The sequence below is a fragment of the Malaclemys terrapin genome, chromosome 2, assembly GCF_027887155.1.
Source record: "Malaclemys terrapin pileata isolate rMalTer1 chromosome 2, rMalTer1.hap1, whole genome shotgun sequence".
NCBI classification, from domain to species: domain Eukaryota; kingdom Metazoa; phylum Chordata; order Testudines; family Emydidae; genus Malaclemys; species Malaclemys terrapin.
In genome coordinates, this window is record NC_071506.1 from 276,584,719 (window position 1) to 276,604,529 (window position 19,811).

The 19,811-nt window shown below is 40.5% G+C and overlaps 1 protein-coding gene across 2 annotated transcripts in view; it reads left to right on the top strand.

Moving 5' to 3' along the window:
- MINDY4 (MINDY lysine 48 deubiquitinase 4) overlaps positions 1–19,811 on the top strand; it is a 99,637-nt gene that overhangs the window by 47,675 nt on the left and 32,151 nt on the right. For both annotated transcript variants that reach the window (XM_054016610.1, XM_054016612.1), the window contains exons 10-14: positions 183–284; positions 941–1,004; positions 2,284–2,349; positions 2,624–2,691; positions 17,665–17,728. In XM_054016610.1, the coding sequence (XP_053872585.1) occupies positions 183–284; positions 941–1,004; positions 2,284–2,349; positions 2,624–2,691; positions 17,665–17,728 (364 nt within the window). The remainder of the gene's footprint in view (positions 1–182; positions 285–940; positions 1,005–2,283; positions 2,350–2,623; positions 2,692–17,664; positions 17,729–19,811) is intronic.

Here is a 19,811-nt window from a genome sequence, read left to right on the forward strand (position 1 = left end):
GTGCTTAACTCCCATTGACTTCAATGGGATTTAGGTGCCTAAATACATTTGAGGATCTGGGCCTTTGTACATACCAAACCTGCTGTGAACCTGGGCACACTGAAAGAGATGTTCACCTTTACAGGGCTGCCTCACTAATAGTGTCAATTTTTGCTTGTTTCTGATATGTCCAAAACCAACAGGTGTCTGCAGCCTTCAGATGCTCATAGGACCAAATGCCTCACTCTGGCTATTGCAGATATTTTATGGCGTGCAGGGGGCAATGAAAAAGCTGTGGTTGCACTGTAAGTGGGAGAAACGTTTTTAATGATCATGTAAGATTCTCTTGTGTTTATAAAATGATTGTTTCTGTTTATACACCTAAGTAGCTATCACTATGCGTGAAGGACAGTATCTATCCGTATAGTCAAAGGGTTTATTGCTAATGGGCACATGCTCGCTGCAGTTACCTGTCCTAATAGTCAGAGAAATCTCAGGGTGAATTCCTGGCCCCATTGAATTCAATGGGACAGTTTTTGATGAAAATTCCTTCCTATTAATCTGGAAGTAGAACTTTCCCAAAGCAGCCCACTGACTATTGTGATTATATTTTTAATTTTTTTCAAACTACAATGGGTATCTCAGAAGAGACTTTGAATGTCTGTTCTACTTTGTTATAGTATTATTATTCTTATATTTTGTTGCAGTGAAAAATTTCAGTAACTTCTTCAATCTATACCTTTCTTCTTTCTAGATACAGAAACATGAACTGATCAATTGCAAACAAATCTAAAGGCTATCAGAGCTCAGATAAAGTAATATTAAAAGCCAAAGGTCTTTTGTTTAACATCACTTTTTTTTTGGTTTCGTCTTTCAATTCATTACAGCCCATGGATTTCTCTTTGTTGTGTTGTTGGTTCTTCTAAAGTGAACTGCTGTTTGATTTAATTCTCCTCTTTAGGTCTTCAGGAAGGCAGCAGTTCACTCCAGCAGGAAAATACAAAGCAGATGGAATCTTCGAAACAGTAAGGTTTTATATGTAATCTTCCTGTAATATATTTTGTAACTTCACTTATATAAGTGCAATGGGCCTGATTCTCCCCTGTCTCTAATTTACTCTAATTTACTCCAGTGTCAGAAGAGAATCAAAGAGGAAGTGACATAATTGGCTCCCAAACTGCTGCACCCTTTAATGGGAATTGGGCTTTCTGACATCCTCCTTCTTCCTTTCCTTTCATTCCTTCTTCTCTCCCAGGCCCCACATAATAGCAATTTCCCCTCTAGTTACTGGAAATGGATCCTTCCATAGCTCCTCACAACACTGTTAGAGAAAGAAACCCTGATTTTCCCTTCTTGTCCTTCCTACAATATTCCTTACCCTTTGTTTTTTTTGAATAATAAATAATAATTAATTGTAAACTAAATACTTTCCACTTATACATTTTTTCCATCTGAAGATCTCAAATTGCTTTAATAATCCAATGAAGCAATAATGAATTAAGCCTTACAAATAATACCTCAGTGAATTAGGGAAATATTTTTATCCCGCAAAACTGAGACAGAATGGGAAGAAGGGCTTTCCCACAATCACACCGGAAGCCCATGGCAAAGCCAGAATTATAACCATCTCTCCTGACTCTGAGTCCCATGTTTTGGCCTCAAGACTATTACTCCCCTCAAAATCAAGGAGTGTAAATCAGTGATAAAGAACAGACACTGTTGAAATAATAGAATTGTAGGACTGGAAGGGACCTTGAGAGGTCATCTAGTCCAGTCCCCTGCACTCATGGCAGGACTAAGTGTTATCTAGACCATCCCTGACAGGTATTTGTCTAACCTGCTCTTAAAAATCTCCAATGATTTGGTATTCCTAAGCTGGTTCCAAGAATTGCCCTTCCTCCCACAGATCATTCTTAAATTAATAATGAGCTTCCATGCAATAAATTTCACATATCAGGAACTAACATTTTAAAAGAGCTCTCAGAAGATAGGAATTTTATAGCTAAAATAGGATTTAAAATATATTATTTTGGTAAGTGTTGTTGTAGTCATGTTGGTCCCAGAATATGAGCGAGACAAGGTAGGTAAGATAATACCTCACCAATGTTGTCGCTCTCATTTTAGTAACTTTGCTGAAAAAAGTGAGAGTTGTGAACATCATGGGTTTCAATGGATCCGATCCAATTTACACCAGCTGAGGATCTGGCCAAACATTCAGATTTTGGTTACTTAAATAATTCAGGCTTGATTTATACCAGCTTATTGTTGTCTATTTTAATTGCATTATTTTACATTTTGTTCCAGCTAATACTACATAGTGTCACAAAATATGAAGATCTGACCATTTTTCTTCAGCAGAATATTCATCAGGTATGGTGCATGGAGAGGAAATTAAACTTGTCATTGTTCAGCTGTTATTTTTTCAGTATTTAACGTTTCGTAGAAAACTGTATAAACAACGTTTTGGGTATGACGCTGATGCGTCCCATGTTTGAAAAAGATGAAGGACCAAATTCAGACCATAACGTAAATGGGAATGAATCTTATTGACCTCAGTTGGAGGTGCATCTCCTTATGCGAGGGCTGAAAAGCATAATCAATAAACAAACACATGTAAATAAAGTGGAACTTTTTTTTCTTCCAGTTTGAAACTGGTCCATTTGGGTGCATTCTTCTTACCCTGTCGGTTATCTTTACAAGATCTATCGACCTGTGAGTATTTTTATATTCCTCTTTCATAAACTTCAGAGTTGCCTTAGCCATGTGAAAGGTGTAACACAGGCAGGGAGTGGTCACCCTTCAAAACTTTCTAGTTTCCACAGACAGTCCCTTGGCCCACTCAATAATATGAGTTCAGCATTTACAGCATTCTAGGTGTTCTCTTACAAGTATAGGGAATACTGCTGATATTGACTGATTCCAATGTTTGGCTTTATCAAAAGCTCAATAAATCAGTAAAAGGCTTTCTGTTAGTTTTAGATCAGGCTCCTAATCTATAACTGGTGAGTTTTTAAGGGCGTCCACTGTGGAAAGTGTTTTAGTAGAAAGATGCTGAACCCAGTCCTTTGGACCACATGGAGCCTGGTTTGTGTGACATCTGTAGTGAGGTACACAATACATCCAGCCAGCAGGTGACGTGCATTGTGCCAATTGGGTTAGTCTTCTCTAGTGTCTCTCTGCCACATAACAAATACAACCAAAACAACAGACCGTTTTTGTTCCTGGCTCTCCAATTCTAGCAGATTTTCTGTTAGCCTGAGCACTTTTACTTCATTTCAGTTTTGGATGGTGATTCTGTTTTATATGGTCAGATGTCACTCAGGAAGCAATGATCGCTAAGTGAGTCAGTTGTTTAGTGTAATATACATGCTGGCTCTAATTTAGAAGCATTCTTTAAGATAGCCTGTTTTACATTCCATTGAGGGTCACCAGCATGTGAGACAATGGGTGAGATGTTGATTTACACTTAATAGAGTTCACTGCCATCTGTGTCAGGGCTAATCAGTGAACTCTATACCACAATGTCAAAGCACACCCTGCAAAAGCCTTTAAGAATCATATCCAAGCAAAAGAGAAGTGTCGATACATCCATTGTATATCCATCTCTCAACAATAACTCTCATGAAGAAACCATTTGTGTTTACAGAAGATTATGCATTAGGATTATCAAAGCGCTTTGCTGCAGTTAGGATTTTCTTCCTCTCACCCCTATATTGTGTTGAAAAGAAATCACAATTTGGAACTGAGTTTTATATATATATTCAGTTGCTAATCCACTGAGTTTTCTTCCAGGATTCACAGATTTTTTTAAATTGACTTCATATTAACATTGCACTATATTTCCATTATGCAGAGCTGGCACCCAAGCAGTTCATAGAATATCAGGGTTAGAAGGGACCTCAGGAGGTCATCTAGTCCACCCTCTGCTTAAAGCAGGACTAATCCCCAAATTTTTTTTTGTCCCTGATCCCTAAATGGCCTCCTCAAGGATTGAGCCCCCAGCCCTGGGTTTAGTAGGCTAATGCTCAAACCACTGAGCTATCCCTCCCCCCATTAGTTTAATACAATATCTGTATTTTATAATATAAGTAGCTGAGGAACTGAGGCCCAAAGAGATGTGGTGGCTTTTCTTAGGCCACACAAGCATGAGATTTTAAAAGATATTTGGGTGCCAAGTAGGTTTTTCATAAGCACCTAGATGCCTAACTCCCATTGATTTCAGTCCATGAACCAGCCATTAACTAGTACCTATTTCTAAATGATACAAGCAGTGATATATCTCCTGTTATTTTTGAAATCCTAACAGAAGGATTATGCCATGTCGACTTATCTGTAATTGATTTCAGTGGGAGTTAGGTGCCTAGACACTTTTGAAAAATCCCACTTGGCACTGATCTGCATTTTCAAGTGTCTAAATGCCTTTATAAATCTGTTCTACAGTTGCAGTGCTGGTACAACTCCAGCTCTCTTAAATGCCAGATCAAGCACTGTCCCACTGGACCACCTTCAGAAACGGTGCTGCTTTCCTGGCCTTGAGTGAGGTATTGAAAGTAAATAGTACCAAAACCTCTCTTTTGTTTATAAGAAACAGAAATTTAACACTAACGACAGTGAAATGTGGACTCAAACCTCTGCACAGCCTTTAAATAGCAAACTAAACCTTCTTATGTATATTTCAATTACAGATGAGTGGAGATGTCATAATCATAGGTTAGGATTTGAAAAATAACAGGAGATATGACCTCACTATTCATATCTTTCAGAAATATGTGCCATTTAGTGGCTGGTGCATAGATGTAGTGAGTGGTTGTTATTTACATAACTGACATAGTTCTGGGTGAGAATTCAAAGGCCAGGGAGAACTGTTATACTCAGAGCTGTCCCTAGGGGGGTGTGGGTCCTGGGACAAATCAGCCTATATGGGCCCCCCCTTGAAGCAGGGGGTGCACTGGGTCTCCCATGGGGGCACTGGATGGGGCACGGGGCACACTGATGGGAGCAATCGGGCTCCAGCTGCTCCACGGGGCGTAGGCCGAGGAAGTTTACCTGGTGCAAAGCGGATCCACTGGTGGTCGGGGGTGCCCTTCCGCTGGGTAACAGTGCTGCCTCCTGCCCAGCCTTGGCTGGGATCCCCACACACTCCTTGGCCTCAGCATTCGAATAATGGCGGTACCAGGGTGGGCGCACGGGGCCGGGGAGCTGCGTGCGCAGCAACCTCCTGCCAGCACTGCCCCGGGGCCCGGCAGGGGCCCAAGAGCCCAGGGAGGAGACAGGGACCGCGTGATCTGTGCGCAGGTGCCACAGGGGAGCCCAGCTGTCTGGGGGGCAGGCAGGGCGAGACAAACCACACTGCCTCCTGCTCGCTGGCTGCCTCTGTCTGCTCTGCTCACTGCTCAAGGCAGACAGCTGGTGTCCTCACCCCATCTGGCACTGAGATGTTGAAGTGCGGGGCCCACCAAAGCACGTTGGCCGGAGCGGTTGCCCTGATTTGCCTTACCCAAGGGATGGCTCTGGTTATACTTAAGGGGGTCTTGTCCAGCAGTAGAGCTGATCAGGAATTTTCTGTTAAAATATTTTTTTCCACAGAAAATGAAATTACCACAAAATTAAAACTTTCCATGCAAAAATTTCAATTTTGCCAACATTTTTCAATTTTACATTGAGAAAATCAAAACAAAATATGTCAGCCCAAATCAAAATATTTTGGTTCCTCTAACTGAATCAAATGTTTCATTTCAGGTCAGTTTGATATCAAATTGTGTCTGAGTGGTCATGATGCCCCATAGAAGTTGTAGCTTGGGTGCCTCATTCCACACTTCTCTATAGGCTACAGTCCTTGGCTGGACTACTGATCTCCGAGAGTGGACTACAGTCTCTCCTCTGGTTGAACCGATGCAGGAGCCCAGCCCTTGGTAAAGAATGAGGGCACGAGGCATTCAAACTACAACTCCCACGAGGCTCTGCTCAGCTCAGAGTTACATAGGTGAGTGTCAAACCAGATGAAATAAAATGTTTGAATTCAGTTCATAAATTCACTCAGAAATAAAAATTTTGGAACTTTCTGTTCCAACAAAAATTTGAAAGTTTTGACTTTTCACCACAATTCAGGGTGAAAACAAATTATGGAATTTCCCACAGGATAGAAATTCCAATTTTTGACCAGCTCTATTCAGCAGTCATTGTAAGTCAGTAAGATCATGGGTATTTTTTTAATAGATCTACACAAGTAAGAAAGGTGAAGGGTTGTGCTTTCATGCTGCTCTCTATATTTTGCTTGTGATTTTATCATACCACATGCTCACATAACCCTCAGCTGTGGAACTGATAACAAATGGAAAGAGGCAAGAGAGAATTCCTAAGTGAGTTCCTCATGATTTGTTGTTGCCTCTGGTTTGGGAAGCAATGCTAGTTGCTAACGATTGTAACTGCATTTTGCCTGCTAGTGGTGAAAAAAATCAGAAATAATTGCAGTCTTACATTAGATGCTGTTGCATCTCTTCAAACTTCCTCCTCAAACATCTTACTCATGCATGCAATGTTAGGCATAGTCTGTTGCTCTATTAGGACCTTGCTGGCACTGATCCATCCATCCAGAGGCCTACTTTAAAGTCCTGCATCCCACCAGAATGGTCCTGCGGTGGGCCCCCATTGTAGCAACATAAAATCTTCTTGGCCTCTCTCCCTCCTCTGTTATACATGAGACCATCAGTTCTACAACCAATTGCCAAACTGAGGCCCGATTGACCGTTCGAATACGTTACCTCAGATACCTGTATGCAAGCACAGTGCATTGCCACCTTGAAACTATCTTATCATCCCCTCAAGACTAAATACAATATTGGCTGCATCACACACACTGTTAGTGTGTTTACTCACAAACTTCAGGAACTTATTTGGCCAGAGTGGACCCTGGGCATTTCACTGCTTAATAGTAGCTCATTGCAACTAGATTTGTGCACACAGGAGTGCTTATTTGAACCTTTTAACTTTTACCTCTTAAGTGTTTCTTGTGAATGAAAAAAACAGTCGTTTGATCTCTGAAAAACCACCAAGAAGTTAGGGGTCAAGAGGAGGCTGTGTAGATCATTAAAGGTGACTTATTATAAACCCAACAAAATGTGAGTCAACCTGTATCTCCTTATTGTGATCCCCAATCTCTAGTAACTGCGTCTTTGTAGTCTTTTCTCTTCCACAAATGTGGCCAGCTCCTTCTTGAATCGACTTATGTAGTTCTTCTTCAAGTGTTCATACATGTCCATTCTGCTGTATGTCTGTGTTCGCCTCGTGCACAGTTATTCGAGAACTTTTTCCCTCAGTGGTACCTATCAGGTCAGCTCAAGCTCCCTCTATTGCCTTATGCCGCTGTGCACTGGTATAAGAGGATGGAGCTGCCCACTGACCCCTCTCAGTTCCTTCTTACTACCAGCGATGGTTGTTGGAGTGATCTTAGACTACTTATCACAAGTGCTTCCCTCACTCCTTTGTGTTAGGATTTAGTTAGTTAAGATAAGTTAGTTTTAGCTAGTTTTTTTACTGATAGGTTTAGTCTTAGGTCTTTTGGACTACATTTTTCATTCTTTAGTACAGGGCTGGGTGCCAGAACGATGCCACGCTCACCAGGGTATACGTCCTACCACACTTGTGCTAAATCCATGCTGGCCAGTGACCCATGCCTGGTATTTGGGAAAATCAAATATCAGTGACAGATGTCACATCGTCAAGGGGTTTGAATCCCACTCAAAGGACAGAGTGGCCAGGCTCAAGGAGGCAGCACTTCAGGCACCATTGGACTCATTTCACACAGAGAGAGCACCAAGTGCGAAGCACACCAGAGATGTCTGTGGTTCCTTGGTCCCTCTTGTTGGTACCAAAGGAAAGGCTTAGACCTTCCTCAGGCATGGTACCATACTTGATTGTGTCGGTGCCTAAGCCTAGTAAAGGCAGAGACTCTAGTCTAGGAAACATGGTGGGAAAAGTCTTTTGCTTGAGCAATTTTCAGCTAAAACGAAGGGATCGCTGGCGCTGAGGCAATGTATTCACTGATGTGTGATAAATGATTAAATATAAAATAATCACAAAAGTGACATTCGTGCTACTCCACTTGTTAACTCTCTCAATTCAGCAGATGTCTGAGGGCTTGTCTACACTACCGTGCGGGGTTGATCTATGAAACGCAACTTTGGCTACGTGAATAGCGTAGCTGAAGTCGATGTACTTAGATCTACTTACTGCGGTGTCTTCACTGCGGTAAGTCCATAGCTGATACTCTCCCATCGATTCCACTTGCACTCCTCGTTCTGGTGGAGTACCGGAGTCGATGGGAGAGCGCTCAGTGGTCAATTTATCGCATCTATACCAGACATGATAAATCGACCTCCACTTGATCGATCGCTGCCTGCTGATCCGGCGGGTAGTGTAGACAAGCCCTGAGCTGCAGATGGAATAATGTGTCCTCCACCCTTGACCTGTTCCCTTTTACTGACACCATTTCCCATCCCTGAGCCAAACTCTAATCTATAGTTCCTTAAAGCATACTTGCTCTCCTTTTATAAACTGCTACCCTGTTTCCCCGAAAATAAGACATCCTCCGAAAATAAGGCCTACTTACAGTTTTGCCTCTCGTTGTAATATAAGGCATCCCCCCGATAATAAGACCTCCCCGATAATAAGGCATCCACCGATAATAAGGCATTTTTCATTTCTGAAAAATAAGACATCCCCTGAAAATAAGACCTAGCACATCTTTGGGAGCAAAAATTAATATAAGACACTGTCTTATTTTCGGGGAAACAGGGTAGTGCTGTGCAGGAGGATAGAGAAAGCTTTCCTGAACTAACAATATGTCCAATGTTATAACCGGTCTCAGGGTCAAGTAGCATGTCCAGTAACATGGGAGACTGAGCATGTCCTTGATGTAAATTGTTCATTGGCCATTTTAACAGAAAAACTGGTTTCCAATAAGCAATTCCCCCACATCCTCAGAAAAACGTTGTCCCGGGACAAGAGGGAAACTGTGTGAGAGAGGGAAATCATGTTGAGAGAGTTCAGTGTTGAACATAAGAACAGCCATACTGGGTCAGACCAAAGGTCCATCAAGCCCAGTATCCTGTCCTCTGACAGTGGCCAATGGCAGGTGCCCCAAAGGGAACAAACAGACAGGTTATCATCAAGTGATCCATGCTTTGTCACCCAATCCCAGCTTTTGGCAAACAGAGGCTAGGGGCACCATTCCTGCCCATCCTGGCTAATACCCATTGATGGACCTATCTTCCATGAATCTATTTAGCTCCCTTTTGAACCCCGTTATAGTATTGGCCTTCACAACACCCTCTGGCAAGGAGTTCCAGAGGTTGACAGTGCATTGTGTGAAAAAATACTTTCTTGTGTTTGTTTTAAACCTGCTACCTATTAATTTCATTTTGGTGGCCCCTTGTTCTTGTATTATGAGAAGGAGTAAATAACACTTCCTTATTTACTTTTTCTATACCACTCATGATTTTATAGACCTCTATCATATCCCCCCTTATTTGCCTCTTTTCCAAGCTGAAAAGTCCCAATCTTATTAATCTCTCCTCATATGGAAGCCGTTCTATACCCCTAATCATTTTTGTTGCCCTTTTCTGAACCTTTTCCAATTCAAATATATCTTTTTTGAGATGGAGCGACCACATCTGCATGCAGTATTCAAGCTGTGGGTGTACCATGGATTTATATAGGGGCAATATGATATTTTCTGTCTTATCATCTATCCCTTTCTTGATCATTCCCAACATTCTGCTAGCTTTTTTGACTGATGCTGCACATTGAGTTGATGATTTCAGAGAACTATCCACAATGGCTCCAAGATCTCTTTCTTGAGTGGTAACAGCTAAGTTAGACTCCATCACTGTATATGTATAGTTAGGATTATGTTTTCCAATGTGCATTACTTTGCATTTATCAACATTAAATTTCATCTGCCATTTTGTTGCCCAGTCACCCAGTTTTGTGAAATCCTTTTGTAGCTCTTCGCAGTCTGCCTGGGACTTAACTATCTTGAGTAGTTTTATATCATTTGCAAATTTTGCCACCTCACTGTTTACCTCCTTTTCCAGATCGTTTATGAATATGTTAAATAGGACTGGGTCCAGTACAGATCCCTGGGGGACACCACTATTTACCTCTCTCCATTCTGAAAACTGACAATTTATTCTTACCCTTTGTTTCCTATCTTTTAACCAGTTACCGATCCATGAGCGAACCTTCCCTCTTATCCCATGACTGCTTATTTTGCTTAAGAGCCTTTGGTGAGGGACCTTGTCAAAGGCTTTCTGAAAATCTAAATACATTATATCCACTGGATCTCCTTTGTCCGCATGCTTGTTGACCCCTTCAAAGAATTCTAGTAGATTAGTGAGGCATGATTTCCCTTTACAAAAAACATGTTGACTATTTCCCAACAAATTATGTTCATCTATGTGTTTGACAATTTTGTTCTTTACAATAGTTGAGATTTTTGTTATATAAAAACTTGTGCCATCATGTAATCTACTGTCCATTTTCTGGCGGCCGTAACAGAGAGAGCAGGAGGGGGAAATAGCTGTCATTTACCTCCAGTGCAAAAATAAGCAACCTGGACCTATTTGAAATGCCCACGTTCCACAGTCTAAGCTCTATTTTGTGGTTTTAAACCAATGAGAAAGCATGGAGCTAGGGGCAATCAAGAGGTGCCACATAGATTTGTGACTCAATAGACATTAGTAAAAGTTTAAACTAGAATTCAGCTTCAGTAACAGGGGCAGTCTGAAGGATCAAGTCTGAAGTAGCAACTAGAGAAAATGTCGTGATATTCCATTCAAGAAAATAACTGGGAAGGTCATGATTTTCCACTAGAGAAAATAAAGGGAGGGTCACATTTTGGCTGCTCCTACTCTGGTGCAGGTAAAGATTGTTCCCCACCCACACCCCACAATGCTGCTTCGTCCATCACAATAGTGTGAACCTGAGCTAAAGTCTGTGAAGGGTCCCACACTGATGAGCATCGGAGCTAGATAGAGGGATTTGATTGTCTAAAAATACATATTTACATGGCATAAATCAGCTTCAAAATGACGCATTGTTCTGTGGGGTCATCGTCCATGTGCTTCTATGAAGAATTTTTCTCCTTTAAAAAGTACTGTAAAGAGAGAGCACAGCAAAAAGATAGAAACTAACACACCAACTGCTCTAGTTCTGCTAAGGTTGGGAGAAAATGTATAGCAAACACAACTTAAAATCAAGTGCTGAGGCTGCCTTTAACTGTCGTGTCTAGAGGATGACAGTCTCCGAGCAGTTTCTCTTTGGCTATGGAAAGCAGATGCTTTGCATTTCCATGGCACCTTTCATCCCTCGGGGTCTTGAAACTATTTGCAAAATCCATATGCAGAGCCTCACTGAAATGCAGCCACCTCTCCAGAATTCTAGTTACTGCTTCCCTGTAACTAGGGTGACCAGATGTCCCGATTTTATAGGGACAGTCCCGATTTTTGGGTCTTTTTCTTATATAGGCCCTTATTACCCCCACTCCCTGTCCCGATTTTTCACACTTGCTATCTGGTCACCCTACCTGTAACTGTAAATGGAATTCCCGTCACGTCCCAGTCAAATCCCAAAAATTCAAACCCAACTTTTTTCAATTTCAAAAGCAACAAGTTCCATTAAAAAAAAAAAAACAGAGAAACAACAACTAACTCAGAATACGCTGAAAATGAAACCTTGGGCTTTTAGGAAACAGAACAGAGTGGAAAACGCTCTCAAATTTGCCAGAGTTTCAGCTGATTTTCCCTCCCTTAAAGCTTTGATCAGTTATATTTGCTAAGCTTAAGTATCAACATCAATGTGGACAAATAGGTCGGTCTTGGTTTAGTATCTTTGTTTACTGTGTCAGGCTTTGATACAGAAGCGCTTGACATGGTAAATACAGAAAACTATTAATATACTTTGGAAAAATGAAGGCCTGAGTTGAACCTGCCTGGATCTGAATCAGTACCTACATGGAGTAAGTTGTATTAAATCAGAATACATTATATACTGTATAAAAACCTGACTGTCTTGTAATGGAACTACTCACATGCTTGAAGTTAAACACGTATTTGCTGAGCCGGGGACCAAACAAGAAAAAACAGTGAGTTAAGAACAACATTGTGTCCTTGCTTTTATTGAGTCGCATCACAACCTTCACAGTTTTTAAACATAGGTTTTTTCTGCCCTTTTTAAAACATCTGTCACCTTTGTAAAAGGACTTTCATACTGTGCAAATTTGAAACAAAATAGACCATTAATACAAAAAGCCATTCATCCGTCCTGTAATTCCTCATAGCTCCTTTATAATTATTTGAGATCTTTACATTCAAAGAGGAGTTTTTCTCCTTCTTAGCTCAAATTCTATTTCTGTAGTGGACTCCTAATTGTGTGTTTGTTAATGTAACAGTGTTGCCATGAAAATGGGTGTGATGTCATCAGTTTACTACTACAGCTTTACCACAGGATTAAGGAACCAGCACTAACTTAAACACACAAGTTTTTTTTTATAGCTAACAAACAGAAGGAAAATCTAAGATAAATAATGAACAGTTTTATGCTTGTTTTGCTATGTCAGCGTTTTCCCCAGTAGTAAATGTATGCCTGGTTTTTGGATTTAGTGTGCAATTCTCAGCTGTTTTCCATTAAAGACAGGGCATGGATTTTCCTTTGAGCTTGCAGGTTCTTGCAATCAATAGATTGAGAACATAAACCGTAATGGAACATTGTTTTTTTAACATGAGTGTAACGCATCTGATGTCCATCTGATTAAGTATTTCAAACCGTAGTATCCAGGATTCAAGTATTTTTGTTTCTTTAAATTTTTTGAACTTGTATGTGTGCATTCTTAAAAACTGGATAGAACCGGGATACATCTCACTAGAAATCCCATTCCCACTACAGTTTCAGTTAAATATGTTTTTTTTTTCTTTACTTTTCCTAAACTCTTGTGTGATTTGTTTGTATTTTCTATATCAGGAGTGGCTGCAATGTACTGGTGGGTTTAATAGGAGGGATGGATAGAAGTAGATGAATAGACACAATTAAGTTTTGGGGCAGATGGTAAGCTGATGTAAATTGTATTAGCTCCATTGATTTCAAAGAAGCATTGTCAATGGAGCAATGAGAATTTATATCAGCTGAGGCTCTTACCCATAGAGTTTGTAATAGCTCTTTGAGATTCATGGCACGGTAATGCTTATAATTCCAACAGGACTCAAGGTTAATATATAATAATACAGTTGAGCCCAGGCAAAATGAGATTAATTATATGTAATGATATCATTCTGTAATGTGTATTTTAACCAGTCCTGCCTCTAACAACAGCCTTCTGAGACAGTGTTGGAAAGTATCAGAAAAGTGCATACAGGCCACTGGATTTTTTTATAACTATAGAAGGGCTCCACTGAGGTATTTTTGTCATGAAGGGATTTCTCCAACTGATACAAAGCAAAAGAATTACACTGGGAACTTACTATCACAAAAAAATGTTTTAAAAGAATAATATGTGATGATAGAGATGACTACAAATAATTGGGCATAAGGAGTGGAGTTTTAACATCAGCATTTGGGTTCCAAATGAGAAAATGTGTTTCCGTAAATACAGTGCAAGCTGAAAATAGAAAATACATCTAGTAATGATAGTTCATCTGTAAGTCCTTTGAGAACAATCTGGAAGCCCAAAGCTATCATTATGGCTTTATGCAAATAGGTCGCCATTCAGGGCAGCACTTAAGAATGAACTTAACTTTAAGCACGTGCTTAAGCGCTTTCCTGAATCAGAACCTTGGTGTCTAACTGGACCATTTTCTTTACAGACTATTGCTTATGATCCAAACCCCATATCTAAGTTGATTTTGTGTTTTCAGCCTCCAATCAAAATATTTTCTCCCACTCTACAGTAGTACTTCCACGCTATCGTAACAGAGGAAAATACTGATAATGTCACACCATGAAGATGCACAAAAGCCCTATAGGGTAATGAAAGGAGGCAATCCCCCCTTTTTAATGGCCTTGTACTTGAGCAGCATCTTTTCATTGACTTGAGACCCTCCTGACCTAGGGAATAGAGCCAGGAGACTTGGATTTTATACCCAGCTGAACCACTGATGCACTGTGTACCATTGGACAAAATTCTTAGTCCCTCAGCTTCCCCATCTTTAATTTAAGGATAATGATACTCACCACTGTAGAGTGCTTTAAGACGTAGGGCTTGTCTACACTGGCCTGCTACATTGGCGCTGCTGTGATTGATTCAGTGGCATCGATTTAGCAGGTCTGGTGAAGACGCAATAAGTCGATGGGAGAGCGCTCTCCCATTGACTTCAGTACTCCACCTCCCCGAGAAGTGGAAGCTAAATTGGCGGGAGAGCATCTTCCATCAACATAGCATGGTGTAGACACCGTGTTAGGTCAAGATAAGCTACGTCGCTCAGGGTGGTGATTTTTTCACACCCCCGAGTGACGTAACTTACATCGATTTAGGCGGCAGTGTGGACCAGGACTTACAGATGGAAAATGCTATTGAAGTGGTATCATTAATAACAATAATTTATTTATTAAGGTTCTTTAGACAATTTATTACCAGGACATCAAAATTCATGGCCCTTTCACAAGCTGCATGTCTTCAACGTACTGCATTGCAAGCTGACAAAAATATACAATGCAATGTCATTACCTGTATTTATTTGCTGTCTATAAAGTGCCTAAAGTGTGCTAGGCCCGTCAAATACTACACCTCTTATTGTACTGTAAATAAACACTCTGGCTCGCATGCTAACTTCTTGGGACTGGGGAATTGTAGTGACAGTATGATTAATAATCGTTGTAAATCTTATAGCTATATGTTTGGTGGTTGTTTCCTCCCTAGCAGAAATGATTTGAAATGCAGATGTTTCTTCTTGAAAATCTGAGATACACCTCTAAAGTCCCATATTGTTTGCACCTACAGAAGCAATTAGAACTTCCTTCCATTGTCCTGCTTGTATGTCCCATCGCCCCTAACTGACGTATATTGTATAGTCCGCTCATTTCGAACAAGGCTGTGTCATTTTCAAGATGCAACTGTTTCTCAAACTAATGAGTGGCCAAAGTCCAAAGATTATTATCGTTCCATCCATGCCTTGAAAGGTTGTAATCTCTTTATACAAGATGTTGTGAGAGGCTACCGGTGTGGTGCTTCTGCTTTCTCCTGTTGATATCACTCGGCTGCGTGCGTGTGTTCCCTCTGTGTGCTGCCCCAGCTCTGCGCAGATAGCTGACACAGCAGACCCGACGAGAACCCCCAATAACCACAGAGTCTAGTAAGGTCCAAAGGCACCTCGGCCAGGTTTATTGCGATCTCGGACACAATTGCAGTTCCCCGTAATTACTTAGTCTACCGGGCATACTACTAATAGATGCCTCTTGGCAAGGACCTGGGTCAGTGGCGGGACTTTCCACTGCCCCCGTGGCCGGACAAAGACACTACCTCAGGGACACATTCTTATACACAGGTACAAACAAGTTACACATCACTCCTGACGTATTGAGGTGCAACCCCTCTACGTAGCAAGGTACAACCCCTCTATGCAGTAAGGTGCCACCTCGCACCTTGTACCTGTTGGTTCGATCAAAACAATTCTATCCATCATTTTACCCTTTTGCCCCTGTCATTGGGATGGGTCGGTCTGTTCCCTGTTATCTGTGGAATGTTCCGGTATAGTTTATCTTGGTACCATGTTTATACTGTAACTATGCTAAAAGAATATGTATTTCTGCAACATCAGCCCTTTCTTTGCCAACTTCTGTGAGCAGGGCCTGCCTCTTGCTCACAGCTTAACTTTGCTTCATATTAGCAAAGTCTTGACCATTACTTTAGTTCAGGCCTCAGGGCCTTCATTAGGCCTTTACTTACTACATTGCCTTCACTTACTACACAAGACTTTTCCACACCACATACACAGTGTCCATGGATTCTTCTTAGCCCTTTTGATTCAGTACTAGTAACATTAGCTAGTATGGCACTTAGACATCACTGGAACTGGCTCTTGGATTGCCCTTCTCATTTATACACATGAAGTAGTGCACAGGTGAACCTCAACAGGTTCAGTTCAGATATAGTGATTCTAAGGACCTCTTCAGTCCGGAAAGCAGGCTGGAAATCTTAGAAGATTTACAGTACATCCTGCTTTTGGCACTACAAGTAATATAACAAGAGACATATCTCTGCAATATTTGGGACATAACCAGGAACTGCAGAGATGCCCCAACTTTTTTATTCTTGGAACCAAATTTTTGAACTGAAAATATGTGTTAAGTTCAAGTTTTGGATGAAATGTCAGGTTTAATCCTATTTTAACCATGCCAAGTCAACCATAATATCTATTCCATTATCACAGATATATTATACTGCTATATACTTTTTTAAAACTGAAATTTAAGGGGTCCAAAGACAGGCAACAAAAATTGCTAGATGCATGGAAAGGAGAGAGTGAAAAGATTAGGATTGTTCAGTTTAGAGAGGAGACAAAGAAGAGGGAACATGCAACAGGAGACAAAGAAGAGGGAACATGCAACAGGTATATAAAACAATGAAATATATAGAGAAAGTCAGATAATCCCTTTACCTTTTTACTAATACAAGAATAAGGGGAACCAATGTAATTGAAATCAGCACATTTAAAACTGAGAGAAGAAATACCTTTTAAGGCAGCACATAATCAGTGGAATTTATTGCCATAAAATTGTCATAGGGTCCAGTTGTTTGATTGGGTTCAGAAAAGGATCAGACATTTATATGTATAATAAGAATATTCACAATTACATTAGATAGAATAAAAAATATAAGGCATATAAACCCTCATGTCTCAGGGCATAAACCAACCACTAACTGATGGGATTTAGGAAAAAAACTTCCTCTTTGGGGAGGGTATTCCATAATTGTCTACTAGGATGTTTCTTGAATCTAGTATTGTATTGAATCTAGAGTATTGGAGTAGCTGGACCAGTGGCACGAAGCACTATGATGATTCTGATGTTTCTAAGAATCAAGGATCTCAGAATGGGGTTTTAAATTTGCACATTGTTCTTCCATGTTGTGTATGGTGGATTCTACTGTGTACAGTGCATATACAGAATTGTCTGCAGTTAATGGACAAATCCCATTGATAGCAATGAGAAATTTCCCTAGAGATCAAAGGCAGACTAACCTGGTGGATGCACCTTTGTTAGTAATATCTATATTTCATATCTGAAACATTACATAAAATACAAAATCAAGTATGTTCCTAAAACAATCATCCTTGGAAGTAATTAATATATATGAAGAATACTTGCATATCTTCTTCTAACACTCTTTTTTTGCTCAATATTCATTTAAGCAAAACACTCAATAGCTGTGCGTTTTGTAGCTTCAACTATTGTTGAAAACAGCGTCCCTTTCTCTTTACTGCTACAGTTTGCCACTTAATTGCTAATTTCTTGTAAATCGACTTATATCTGCTATGTCTTCAGCAGGCTTTAGGTAACTACATAAACAAGCATATTTTTTCATAGAGAAATGTACCCCCCAAAAATCCAAAAATTGAGCCATGTTTGCAACTTTCCAAACCTTAGAAATGTTAAATCCTGTGAAATTATGATTAAATCTTCCCAAACCTTTTTCAGGGTGCGCAATGATTTTGATGTGCTCACAAACCGACTGATTGGCACCCACGGATACTGCACACAAGTAAGTAGGGGAGGTGGGTGAGTGTTAAAAGACAGCACATGCAGAAAGCCAACATAATATGAACTATACTCCATGAAGAAACACTGTTGATTTCACGTTCCTCGTGTGTTTTTCCCTCTGTCAAGTGTCTTCCTCCTTTTTTCTTTTATAAGACTTTTGTTTTCTCTTCTTTGTTCTGAGAGTCTCTTGCTTTCTGAATCTTCTCTTTAGCTGCCTGAAACAACATTTTTTATTATTTGCTATTTTTCTAATTTTGCTTTGTTTTTCTAATTTTTTATTTTTGCAAGCTCAGTTGGGACCTAATCAAAAGCCTGATATAGTCAGTGGGCTTTTGATTGATATCTGAGTTGGGTTTCTGGTGCATCTTTCTTCCATCCCCATTGAATGCTCACTTGGGGGTGGGGGGGGGGGAACCTAACAAATACCACTGAGTTGCCATGTAAGCATCAATGATGCAGGAAGCAGTGTTTGTTGCTCAGAAGTTAGTGTTCTTCCTTCCGAGTTAGTATCGAACTAATGCTGCCGGGCTGGTGGAGTTCCTGTCTTCCAATGAGAAATAAAATTGAGGTCCTGAAAATTGTAATAATTAAATTGGCATGTCCTCATAAAAGAAGTAGTTGTAATCTTATGGCCATGGTCAAACTTAAACTCAAAACAGTCTGTCTACAGTACCTAAATTCGCCCTGCAGGAAAAAGGCATCATTCACTTCCTTTCCCAAACCTGTTGTGCAGTGTTGCTGTGTGCTGTTAAACATCTACAGTGCTTCTTGTAAGAGGGGGCTGCACTTCCCTGGTGGACTAAGAGCTCCCTTTATGTAGTTTGTACATCAGTGCAAGTCTATAAAGTTCCTGGGCTCCTTCGGGATAAAAGCTGGCTATAAATATGTAAATGTATTATTGCTATCATAAATCCAGTCTAAACTGGCAATAGCTTAATTCTTTCTGCCTTCGAGCTATGGCAACTTGAATCTGTTTTCCTCAAAATTCTCTTCATATTTTGTTTTTTCTCTGTGGACCCTCACAATGTTGTGCGTTAATGCTCAGCCAATACCTTTCTGTGGCATAATCTGCTTCTGTATGTTGCCATGTGCCATTAGTGTCAGCGTGTTTTGTGGAGGTCTTATCCAAAGTGAGATGTGTGTGGTGTCCCATTCAGTTCCATAGGCTTTATACACCCCCCCCGACTCCATGGACTGGCCAACAGTAATATTAGAGGGAACAGAATGAGCACACTGGCAGATGTAGTGGGTAGGCTGTAATGGGTGGCACAGGTGACATCTGACTAAGCCCACCACTGATTATTGTAAGTAAGTGGCAGAGAAGGGTGTTTTGGAGTTGTACTGGGTGAATTTAATACATTGTTAAAGCATGGAAGGATGTTTTGTTCAGGCAACATTTGTTCTCATCTCTTTCATTAGAAAATGAACACATCCACATAACACTCGTTTCTTGGCCTTTCTTTATGAAAAAAATGTTAGGCATCTACCCTGACTGAATTTGAATTTCAGTGTGAATTGATTAACTTTTCTCCAGGGATAGCCACCCAATGGCTTTATGAATATTGGCTGTTTCAATTCACAGGGCATGGGAGGAACATGTTCTTTGGTTTAGATACACATAGCATTTCGCCCTTTGAGATGTGCTTTGGGATTCAGGTTCCAAGAAGCCCAAACCATCAAAGCACAGCTCAGGTCAAACCCCTAATGGCTCAAGTCCTTGCCACAGTCACAGTTTTCTGAGGCCCTTACTGTATTTTAAAGCTGTCCTTCCAGAGTGGATCCACCTCCTTGCAGTGTTCTCCAACATGATCTTCAATGGGAATACCATTGCAGTGAGAGGCCTGGGTTTCACACTGGCTTTAAAAGGCAGCAGTGATAAAAGCCATATAGATAGATACTGCATCTCCCTGCCTCCATGAAGGTAAATCCATCTCTGAGTGAGTCCAGGTTCTCAAACGTTAGTAAACCTTTTGGCAAATCAGATCGGATAGAAAAAATATGCCCATACACATGCAGAAATATCAGGAAGATACTATAAAATACTTGTTTACTCAACTCCTAGTTGACCATATCTTGATAATGTC